Genomic DNA, 12,719 nt, shown 5'->3' on the forward strand with positions numbered 1-12,719 from the left:
TTTAAAAACAATTTAAAATTAATGTGTCAAGGAATATAAACACTTGAAATACGTTTTGAGAAATGATGTCCTGTACAAAAACTGAATCTGTTCTTCTGCTTCTCTGGTTTCATCAGAAAAGCCGTTGTTCGTCTGATTGACAGACTCGAGCAGGGAACCCTCAAAGAAGGCAAAAGTTTATCAAATCGAGTTATTGAATTGCACAGGAGACGGTATGTAATCTCTCACCAAAACCTCTGAAATTCGACCAGCATCACTTTAGCCCATGTTTCTCGTTATTGTGTACTTTTAAGGACATTCAGCAACAAGAACTTCCTGTTGTCAAATCTATTACATGATGGGTGTCCCCACTTTTCAAAAATTTGACTTTGTTGGTGATGTTGGTTGGTTATGCACAAGCAGGGCAACCCGCGGAAGAGAAAAGGTCCCATTTCAGGAACCAGGGGCACAGAAAGGTTCCGTTCAGAAGAACCCTTCTATATATGTTAACCCTTTACCAGATTGTTTGTGTAAGAAGGAATTGCCGATGCAAGCAACTGAGTAATGGTCTCAGATATTGCAATGCAGGGTGGTGACCCATCATTCTTTCCAATTTATTAATGTAACTCTACAAGCTAGTGTTATGATAGGCATAGGGATGTGGATGCATATGTGTATCCTGAGCTTAGGTATAGCTGGGTTCGTATATCAGTGTCGAAGAGGAAAACACAAGAGTGTCATGTCAGGGATTGAATTGACGGAGACAGCGCCTTCCATCTATGACCAAGGCATCGCTTCTGTGCTTTGCGAAGTTGGCCTGTTTTTGATTTTCAAGGATTTGATAAAATGATTCATTGGGGGTTACTGTACTGTACTTTGATTTCTTCCATTACCTCTGCCCTAAGATATCCTACTCTTGGTGTAAGTTTTCTTCACCTATGTTTGGGTTATTAGAAATTAGATATATGGTATGTGTTTCTATGTGCCTTTTGAGAAAGAGGTTGCTGTTAATTGACAGAATAGCTTTCGTTTGTCTATGGTTTTTCGTGTGAATCAAATTGTTTGACATTGTTTACATAGATAGTGATCGTAGCTTCCTGAATATGGAATTTCAGGTTACAGTTAGTTGCAGTAAAATTGAAGCTGATGCTGATAATGAGGACAGGTTAAGCGGAGGAGCATTCTTACATGTTTTGGTGCCACTGTCGGCTTGGTGAGAGCATATTTTTTCCTCATTATTATCCGTGTTGAGTATGATTCAGTCTTCTGCATTATGAATTCAGGAGAAATATTGTGATTAATTTGAACTGTTCCGGCGAGAAGAGTTAAAATGATTTTTGAATTTGATAGCATAGAAGATGTAGAATTCCATATATTAGAGTGAATTGATGATGAGTTTCTGCAGTTGTGATATCATCTTAGGAATTTGTAAGAAGCTCAGGAACATTTGTTGAAATGGCTGAGGCTGCTGATTTGATTCAACGAAGGCAGCGTTCTGACTTTCAATGCAAGTTTCTAGAATGGTTTATTCTCAATGCTAGACTAGAACCATCTACAATCTGCGGCTGATCCAGATTCATATTCCTTACTAAACAGCAAGTATCAAAGATACCTTATACAAGGCTTAAAGGTTATAGTAATGGTATCCTGTATCTTAGATCCCATTCACAATTTAGATGATTCATCATCCATGGTCTGTATATGGTCCCCTCTATCTGATCTATCTTCTTTCCATTTCAGGAAAGTCCAGATGTTATCCCATCCTTGCTCACTTTGGCATTGAATGATATTATGACTTATGATAAGGTCAGACAAAAAACTTTGCCCTGTGATTGCTGTGAACATCATAGTATTTCCTTGTCTGGTTATATATAGTGATTACACAAATACACAGGGAGGAAAGAAGATACTTACTTTCTCATCGTGTTTTTCAGGCTTCGAAATCTGGGGGCCCAAATGGATCTATCCGATTCAGGTAACTGTTATATATAATATATTGTGTAAAATACGTTTTGGCATTAAATTGTAAGATGAGTAACCTTTTATCCAAACTGGCCTCTGGACTACAATTCCACTTTTTTTTTTTTTTTTGGATTAATATTTCGTTTAAGAAAATTAAAAGTGAAGAGAACTCTGATACATGAACATGAAAGAGGAATCAAAATGTGTTGTCTTTTGAAAGAACCTAATGACCTTTTGGTATGTTTATAAAATGATTTGCTTAGAGAACCCATTTACTAGTTTCTCCATCTACCAGGTACAAGAGTCCGTCATTCATGTTGTGTAGCTCATCCTCTCCCAGTTTCCCTTATCTGTCCGTTGTTCCTTTAGTTCGTCGTCTGGCTGTCTATTTGTGTTTAGAGCTTGTTAGGGGTGCCAACTGAAAGGAAAAGGGTTGAAAATGCAAACCTGCATAGCTGCACTAAATCATTGCATATTAGCTTCAGTTTCTGGCTGTTTTATTTCTTTCTGTGCAATTTGGTTTTAATCCTTGTACAAAAGCTACCCTCAATTTCTTGCATGAAGCTCAGAGATTAGCAGACCTGAAAACAAGGGACTTGTTGGTGCTTTGAATTTAGTATAGGAAGCAAAGAAGGAAATTGATTCGAATTCCAAAGGGGGGCCCATTTTCTATTCTGATCTGATCCAATATGCAGGTTTACATTTTAAATATCACAAACTTTGAAGCATGCATCATTAACATGACACTGACATAGCTGGGACTGCATGTTTGTTAAATTGGTATCAAGGTAGATACATTATAGGTTGTTAAACTATCTAGCATAGGTTTATGCATGGAAGATGAACAGATTGGGGGGCCTGTGCATGTGGTTGGATGGGTGGGGGTAAGGAGGCTGGTACCCTTAATTTAGTTTCCTTCATTCTATGCAGCACAAAGTGCCATTAAGCAAACCTTTCTAGCTTCTGCAATTCGCAAATGTGGAGGGAACATTGAGAAGGGCAGTTTGTTATACACTGCATATGGTTCAAATGGTCAAGTTTGTTCTCAAAATTTGTTGTTCCATACTGATATTACAAGTATCATTAGATTGTTACCATTTATTTATAATTATACTTGGTGCTTCACATGGTGGAAGTAAATTTTGGTTGTTATATCTACTTAATTCTTAAAGTAAATTCTTGGTCTACTCTTGGTTTGTTGAAACTGCGTTAAGAATGATTCTCACATGTCTACGTTTGGTGAGAGATAACTCTCAGATTTACATTCCAATGCTCTGTATATAACTCGTCAAGTGGATGTTTACGCAACTCGTTTTGTGGTGTGTGAACCCAAAAATTTGCATTTTCTACCCCTGGAAATGGTTTCCCTTTCACCCCATGATGGTTATACTCTTGGTGGAGTATATTTAACCTAGGTCTTTTCATTCCCTAATTTATCTAAAAACATTTATCACTAGTGATAGGTTTGGTTTATTAGTGAAAGTTTACGTAACCATTATAACTGCTCATCATGTCTTGTTTTGACCAATCTGTGTATAGAGTCCAAGATAGTGAAGCTCCGGTCTTTGGTGTCTCATCTTGGGCTCTTGGCACTTGAAGATCTTTTAAGTATTTTCATTTGTGATGGCGTATGTTTCTGTAAGTAGATAATCTCATAGGCATAGGATGTCTATTATTTTATTTTTCCAGAATCAAATTCTAAAATGGAACATTGTCATGCTTTTTTTATCAGTAAGCCATGTTCTTGTTTTCAGTTACTGATTTGGTCGATGGAACTAGCCTCTAATGGATAAGACAATTATTTCTCATAGGATTGATTTGGAACTCTCAAGTCTTATAGGGTTGATTTCACAACTGTTTATGAATATTGATTCGTAATGGATTAATATTTACAAAAGAACTGGTAATGATATTGAAAGTGCGTGGTTGTACACTTGTATCAAATATGCAACTGTTGAAATGATTAGCTTCAGTGCCTTACCACATGGCATGGTGAAGTTGCTTGATGTGGCATAGTTGTTTCCTAAGCTCCACAGATGCTTCTGCATATAAGTAGCTATTCTTTTTCTTACTATAAAAATTATGGGTTAAGGCATATAATTACAACCATTGTTGTGGCAACAGTGGGGCTTATTTGAGAGGAATTTTGGAAGGACAGATACCCAAGAGCCAGATCCAGAGGGAAGGGTTCCCCAGTGGGACAAAGCAAGTGTTCAAGAAATGAAAGACAAGTTTTCTGCCGTTGGCTTTGGCCCCTGCCAGGTTCTTTGTTAATCATGTAGCTGCACATGCATTTTAGTTTTTCAGCATGTTCAACCATGAACAGAAAAATGAAACAGATATCCAGTCCAAAGAAACCTGTCCATTGTGAATTTTGTGAAATTTTAGATGAAGGAAAATGTTGGTTATTGTACGAATTGATATAATGGTGCAAAGGAGCTATGCTTAACCTAAGATTTATTTCTGGGATGCTCCATAAATCAATGCCATAATTATTCTAGTTGTTAGTTGGAAAATTCCCGTTTATTGATCACTGATTCGGACATTATTGTTATCCCAGCTAGCTGTTATGTCTGGTTTTTTGGGTCCTGATCTGATAGCCACAGAAACTTTATTAGCCACTGATCCAGAAGTTTTGCCGTGGGTTCAGAAGTATCAGCGCAGCAGAGAAACAGTGTCAGAAACAGATTATGAGGTTAGCTCCATAATAATTTTTTCTCCCACAGGCAAGTAAAATGAAGTGACGCAGTATTGTTGTAAATTCAACCATTCTGACTTAGCTATTCAATGATAACCAAGTCTGCAACATAACATGTTAGACTATCTAAATCGATTGTATATGTATTGCATCATATCAATTGACAGCATGTTAAATAAATCTCTTTTTTCCAAATCTGAAAATTCTTGAACTTCTGAAAATGTACTAGGAATTAGGACTAGATATCTGCATTCTCTTGTTAGCATCTCAGTTCTCATTGTTGGGTGGAAATTGATTCTCTTTCAGGTTGATCTGATAACTACTCTCACAAAGTTGAGTGGTTTGGGCCAACAAATCAATTACGAGGCGTATACCTATCCAGTAAAAAAAGTTGATTTCAGCAAACTCAAATTGTGAAGAGTCTCCGATGCTTGTTAGAGCAGTTTCAGCTCTAGCTAGTCATCATTCATTCTTGCAGTAAATTAATAGGAGACTTTGGCTCAAACTTCATAGCTAGCTGAAAAGTTATGAATGAAAAGTTATGAAAATTAACAAATAAATATTTTCGTGTACAGGATGGTGCGTGCGTGTACGCGATAGAAATTCAAAACACTATATAATGAGTAATGCTAGATGAATCATCTTTTTGGTAATTACTTGTATCCCACATTGTTGTGTACCTTTTCTTGAGCAAGAGATCCCAAAGAGATAAATGACTGAGACATATGCTGTCTTCCTTTTGTAGTTTCCCTTCATATTATGCATGATCTTTTAACCAGAGAATGATGCCACTGTTGCCACACAACAACTAAGGTTAACAGCCAAGTCCTAAAAACAAAAGGGTTGAACTATTTGAACTCAGCAAATTTCTAAGTGTACTCAGTCCTAAAATTTTTAATTTACTATTTCCAATTTTACCCCCATTTTATAAATATTTGTATTTCATTGTCAACACTCATCTTCTCTCACACACCCGATTTGAAAGCTACCTAGAGTCCCAGATTCATTAACACAGGAATCAATATGTTTGCAAGACCTCTTGTACACATAGTATATAAATCTAGGAAAAATTTCACAAATGGTCACTCAACTAAGATTCATTCGACACTTTGGTCACTGAAGTTTCAAATATATTACTTTGGTCACTCAACTATTACATTGTCAATCACTTAAGTCACTTTGTTAATTTTTTTTCATTAAAAAAATAATAAAAAATACTTTTTGGGTGACTTAAGTGATTGACAATGTAATAGTTGAGTGACCAAAGTGATATATTTGAAACTTCAGTGACCAAAGTATTGAATGAGTCATAGTTGAGTGACTATTTGTGGAATTCTCCCATAAATCTATTTGCAATATATTAAAAGCATAAAAGGAAGAGGATTAGCTTCATCAATTGGTGTAGATTTGATATACGGAGTTCTTAGTCTCCATACTAATTGAACAAATTCAGGCAAGCAGAACTCTTTGTGATAACTGGCATTTATATCTATCAATTGGTATCAAAATGATAATTAATATTCGTGTATCCAAATCCGAAGATATATGAGGATTTCAATAAGCAAGAGTGCAGGGTGTAAATTCCAATAAGCAACAGCACAATCATATATGCAAGACTGTAGGGGGAGTAAAATCATATATGCACGGTGGGGAGGTGCCGCTGGTAAATATCCATAATAAATTGGGAGAAGTTGGATGTACCGAGAGATTTTTTTTTTTTCATTTAATTAACTAAGGGTAAAATAAGAAATTAAATTTTTGCTGGATTTACTTAGGCATTTGCTGGGTACATTTAGTAAGACCCAAACAAAATTACGTAGAATACAATTTATATTGAAACTGAAGTAGGATCCATATCACATTGGTCTCACATTGGCTCAGTCGTGGCAAAACCAAAGCGGAACATCACACCTTGCATCAGAGTTTTATACGAAGGCTGGGTTTTCTTGTCAAATATTCCCGGCCCATGTTTACTATTAGAAATGGAAGCACCTGTGGGGAAACTGCACCCATACAAAACAGGCGATTGCAACACTTCAAAAAAAAAAAAAACTTGGAACAACCAAAGATTATATCAGGGGATATTCTGAAATATATATATATATATATATATATATTTTAAAAGAGTCAATTTATTGGATTTACATATAAATAAATAGGAATGTCAACTTCATGTACATCCAAAAAGATACTCTAGGTGGTTGAAAAGTCGCTCGCTGGTCTACGAAGGTACAATAAATAGACCAAGACATATGACCCATATAGTACAAATTGTAGTGATGAACATGATAGTTATAAATTTCTTTGAAGCTACTAACTGTTTTCCCTGAAAATGGATAATAAAGATAAATCCAACTGGATGACTGATCATCTATTTTTCCGTATTTTTTTTTTTTGAGAAATAGATAACTTCATTACTTATCCATGGCCAGAAGGCACGTACATCATACGCTGTCTCACACCAAAAGAATTAGTTGGCACAAGCCGCCAAACATATGACAGGTGACCCTCATTAACAAACAAAATACGCACAGTTCATAGTGCCTAGCCAAATGAAACAAACTCCAAAACTATCTAAGTTCTTGCCATAGCAACCCTAACCACCTAGAGACCTCAATTGGTGTTCGATGAGAGAAGCTAACCTACATAGCACCAGACTCTACCTCAAATACTAGACACAAAGAGAGGAAAAAACTTAGAGTTTTCCTTTGCCCTTATCTAGGGCCAGCTTTCTGAATAGTAGTAGCAGATGGGTAGGTGAGGCGTAGAGGAGTTATCCCCACCTTCTTTTGGGACCTAGGGCCCTTGTTCTTATTTCCAAGCGGCCTACCAATCTTCTTCTTCAGCTTCACAAGAGCAACATCATCCTCAGCTGCAACTAATCCAAGGGCATCAACATGCAAAGTGAGTATCTTACCCCCCAATATAGTCTTGAACTTCTTCGGTGAGGGAACACAAGCTCCTGGCGCCCTCGCTTCTTGTAGGTCAAAACTTGCTTCTCCACAAGAGTCCCAGTAGTAACAGTTAGGTCATCTGACCCAGGTTCAGACGCTACCATCGAAACCAACGCAATGGCTTGATCCTGCAACCCAGCATTGCAGTTCATATGTACCAACTCTACCGTGTTAGCCACAGTATCCTCCTGAGCAGCAGATTCAGAAGATGATCTTTCCATTTGCCGAATAACTAGTTTCGTCTTCTTTTTCAGTAGGGTAGACGAGGGCATAGGCAGATCTCGACTATTCTGGGCTGAGAAAGAGAAAACTCCGCCGGAGGTGACAGGACTACCACCAAAATTCAAAACCCTAGGGGTCGAAATAACAGCATTGTGTTCCTCACACTTCTCTCCAGCATGCGTAACCAGTCCACACTGAGGGCAGCGACCTTTGAGATGTTCTAACTAGAATTGCAATATCGGCTCAACACTTGGAGCCAAGAAAACTCGAAGCTCCAACAGAAAGGGTTTAGAAACATCATGAGAGAACAGGATACGGATGCTATCTTTACGGAACTCCTTCTTGTCGTAATCCAAATAGCCCTCGAGAAAATTTCCAATAAGTATGAGGTTTTCCGGTTCCTCATAGAGAGGAGGGACACCAGAAACCCTAACCCAAATTCTGATGTGTTTCATAGGGATGTCCACAATGGAGAGAACACCATCATATTCTTCCAGGCAGACCAGAGCCTGATCATAACACCACATCCCACCCTTAAGAACCTTGTTTCGATCCCGGACAGAACCAAATGAAAACAGGAAGCGGTTATCTACGCGTTCTTGAATCCTGAATTCCTTTTCCACCATCCATGTCCGAAGGAAGTGGGATTTGAAAGCAGCGGGATCAACAGGTTTGTGAGTGAGCGGCTTTCCAAGGAGAAAGGACTGAGAAGACCTACGAACTGGACCTCCTCCAAGCTTCCCCAAATCAGGGTCGTTTCCCCCGTCAGCAAGTGCTAGAGAGGCAGCAAAGCTAGTAGTCACAGCGTTGATGGAAGCCATTGAGGAGTAGAGATCGTTGAGAGAAGACAAGACTGCTGCCTGGGGTGCTAGGTTTGTAGAGAGAGACTAGGATTCAAGAGAGAATCTCGGCTTGAGTTTTTTTTTCTTTTGATATTGATACGTTTCGAGATCTATTTTTCCGTATTGATTATATTAATAAGCGTTATAGTCAAATTAATTGTTGCCTTCATGAGATTCATTTAAGGTCCCATTGCGCTCTGTGCCTAAACTGATAGAGTCAAAACCTAAGGCAACTGAAGAAATATCAGATGGGGTACTTTGGTCATCAGTTGCACCTCTAATCCTCCTCCCATAAACAATCTTCTATTGAGCATCCTGACCAACTGTTCTAATACAAACTAAACAGAGTCACATACTACACAGTACCAAATGATTCATATAATTGCACTTTATTTTTTACACTTTTGTGTAGATCATAACTCAATAGTGTGTTCTCCTCGTCTGTAATCTTCATATAATTGAGAAAGATGAAGTGAGTGAGTTACTTTTTCAAACGTGGCTCCATCAAGTTTGTTTGTTTGTTTTTTTTTTTTGTGCTGATATTGCTCCATCATGAATTCTCCTCACCCAGATTTGTCATGGGAAATTTCTCCTCACTTAGATTCCACTCCGTACTAGGATTTCCCTCAAAGGGAATACTTCTCACCCAGATTCACTTTGAGGAGATTTCTCCTCACCCATATTTGCCTTGAGGAGATCTTTCCTTACACAGATTTGCAATTATGGAATTACTTCTCACCTAGATCCTTCTTGAGAGAATTTCTCCTCAAGCAGATTCGCCTTGAGACGATTTCGCCTTACCCAAATCTGCTTCAAAGGTTTCACTTCAAGGTATTTTTGTTTTTTTTTTTCCATCAAATTTTATAGATACTTCTTCATTTTATCTAGATATATCCTAAATATCTTATATATTGAGAATATTTGACGATATCAGGAAAATTTCGCAGAAGATAAAATATTTTCTCTCTATGATATATCGGTTTTTCAAAAAGGGAGATATTGGAGAATATATCGCAAATATGACAAATATTTCAATCCTTAAGAACAACCATCCATGAGTAATGATGGCTAAACAAAATGTAATCACCAATACAACCTAAAAATATCCAAACTACCCTCAATTCTCATAAACCAACATCCATTATCAATCAGTTTAGCAAATCAACGATCAAGATAGCACCATAGTTGATTGACCTCGTGTCAAAGATCAATGTCGCGTTATACACCATGACGAAGGTCTAATGTAGCAACATGTGACCAGATCAACTCTTTAATTTAGATGCATTAGGAATTTGGTTAAAAGGTTTATGGGTTTTATTTAAAGGAAGGGACTGATGGGATCCAACTACCCTTCCAAAGCTGCACTGAAGAACCATCCCTAATCTGACATAAAAAACCACGATGAAGAACAAGACAATCGCAACCAAGAGGTGCATAATAATTTAGGAATTGAATAATGATTTCATGTTATAAATTATTTAGCTTCTCTAATTCATGAGAGCATCTTAATGAATTGAATAATCATTTCATCTTGATCTTTTTTTTTTAGGCATATACAAATATAGCAGATGGATTATGAACATCTTATCAAGTGTTGTAAAGTTAATGTTGGGAAGAACAAATGCAAAGATATAGAGAAGAGACAACCTAATTCTATCTTTCTAATATAGATGTCTCTTTTAGTCATTTTATTTGCCAATTAAATTTGATTTGAAATATGAATATTAGGAATGTGTATTAAGTAAGTAATTAGATATGTGTATATAAAATTTCTCTTAAAAATATAAATAATAATATAAATTGTGTTTTTTGTAAACGTAAAATGACAATTGAAATTGGTCCACTCATTTCATTTCATAGTCCCTTTATATAGGGATAGAATTACAACGGAAATATTGATTACATTAATGATACTAAATGCTGATTGATCCGTAATTGCGCTGATTGATGGTAATCATTGATTCCTTGATTCCCTCTCCGTCAGTCGCTTTGACGAAGACACATAATGTGTTTTTCCTTTAACACTCCCCCTTGTGCCAAGTCAAAGACGAAATGGTGCATGAGTTGTTGCCTCACTAAAAACCTTGCCAAGTAACAACAAAAACCCTGTGGGACAAAAAATAAACCTTGGTCGAAGGAAAAGAGCACAACGCATCTTCTACATTTGAGGATGACACGTGTGTGTTAGACTCCCCCTAATGTCTACACCTCCCCCTAATACTTGCATCAATCAAGGAAGCTTGGAAAGACTTCACATTCCTATGTTTTTCACATGTTTCTCAAATGTGGCCTTGGGTAATGATTTGGTGAACAAATCTGCCACATTCTCCTCAGACCTTATTTGATTCACTTGAATCTTGAGGAGAGCCTGTTGTTGCTATTGTAGAACAACTTTGGCGATATGTGTTTTGTATTATCCCCTTGATATATTCTAGTTTCATCTGTTCGATGCAAGCTGCATTATCATCATCAATGCCAGTAGGCTCTTCAGTGGAAGAACTCAAACCACTAGTCCCTCGAATATGTGTAATGATAGCTCTTAACCATACACACTCACGAACTGCCTCATATAGAGCAATGATGTCTGAGTGGTTCGAGGAGGTAGCCACAAGGGTTTGCTTAGTTGATCGCCAAGATATCGCCATGTTCCCAATGGTAAATACATAACCAGTTTGGGAACGACCTTTATGTGGGTCAGAGAGGTACCCAGCATCAGCAAAACCAACCAAAACATCATTTGGCCTTTCGATGTAGTAAGTGGCGCTTTTGCCATCAACATTTCCTTTAGGGATTGCAGTTCCATCTGCGGTCCCTCTTGTCTCTCTGTAAGAAAGGAACAGTCCCAAGTTAATGGTTCCTTTTAGGTATCGGAAAATGTTCTTGATACCATTCCAGTGATGCTGCGTTGGCACTGAGCTAAATCTAGCTAACAAGTTCACTTGAGAATGTAATGTCTGGTTGAGTACATTGGGCTAAGTACAATAATGCGCCTATTGTACTTAGATAGGGAATTTCAGCTCCCAACACTTCTTCGTCATCTTCCTTTGGATGAAATGGATCTTTCCTTGCATCCAAGCTTCGACCTACCATGGGAGTGCTAGCAGGATGCGCTTTGTCCATGTTAAATTGCCTGACTTTTGGACATACGCAGACTGGTGGATTAGTATTCCACAAACTCGGTGTTCTAGCTCAGGGCCTTAACAGAATCGAGTTTTCCCAAGATCCTTCATCTCAAATTTGGATTTCAAGTAGCTCGCGGTTTCTCTTATTTCATCAAGAGTACCTATTATGTTCATATCATCGACATATACTGCTACAATTGCAAATCTGGAACTTGTTTTCTTTATGAATACGCAAGGGCATAATTCATCGTTCTTATATCCCTTCCCAATCAAGTAGTCACTTAAACGGGTATACCACATCCGCTCGGATTGTTTCAATCCGTAAAGTGAGCGTTTCAACCTAATTGCAAGTGCACTCTGTGATTTAGAGTCACTTGACTTGGGTAATGTAAGGCCATCAGACACTTTCATATATATATATATATATATATATATATATATATCTGAATCTAGATCCCCATAGAGATATGTAGTAACCACATCCATGAGCTGCATTTTCAGTCCTTTGGAAACTACTAAGCTAACTAAGTAGCGGAACGTTATAACGTCTATTACAGGAGAATATGTCTTAACGTAGTCAATTCCAGGGCGTTGTGAGAAACCTTGCACCACAAGGAGAGTCTTGTACCTCAGGACTTCATTCTTCTCATTACGCTTTCTGACAAAGACCCATTTATGTCCTACAGGCTTTACACTTGGTGGGTTTAGCACCACCGGACCAAATACCTGTCTCTTTGTCGAAGAATCTAATTCTGCCTGGATTGTTTCTTTCCATTTAGGTCAATCTGCTCTTTGTTGACATTCTGTAATAGAGCGTGGTTCGATATCATCGTGCTCTATGATTTCTTAAGAAACAGTGTATGCAAATACATCATCAATGTGTATGGAAGATCTTTCTATCAACTCATACGCACTCTCATAATCCATTGAAATTTCTTTG

The 12,719-nt window shown here is 37.6% G+C and overlaps 1 protein-coding gene across 1 annotated transcript; it reads left to right on the forward strand.

Annotated features, from left to right (window-relative positions):
* The first annotated feature begins 1,082 nt into the window (after window positions 1-1,082).
* Window positions 1,083-5,352, forward strand: LOC112175757 (thylakoid lumenal 29 kDa protein, chloroplastic). Its single transcript, XM_040511576.1, is given in 9 exon segments — window positions 1,083-1,144; window positions 1,576-1,609; window positions 1,720-1,785; window positions 1,914-1,954; window positions 2,506-2,636; window positions 2,872-2,978; window positions 4,066-4,203; window positions 4,502-4,636; window positions 4,946-5,352. Coding segments are annotated over 9 exon segments (825 nt in total). The 3' UTR covers window positions 5,057-5,352.
* The last annotated feature ends 7,367 nt before the right edge of the window (window positions 5,353-12,719 follow it).

The sequence above is a fragment of the Rosa chinensis genome, chromosome 7, assembly GCF_002994745.2.
Source record: "Rosa chinensis cultivar Old Blush chromosome 7, RchiOBHm-V2, whole genome shotgun sequence".
NCBI lineage: Eukaryota > Viridiplantae > Streptophyta > Magnoliopsida > Rosales > Rosaceae > Rosa > Rosa chinensis.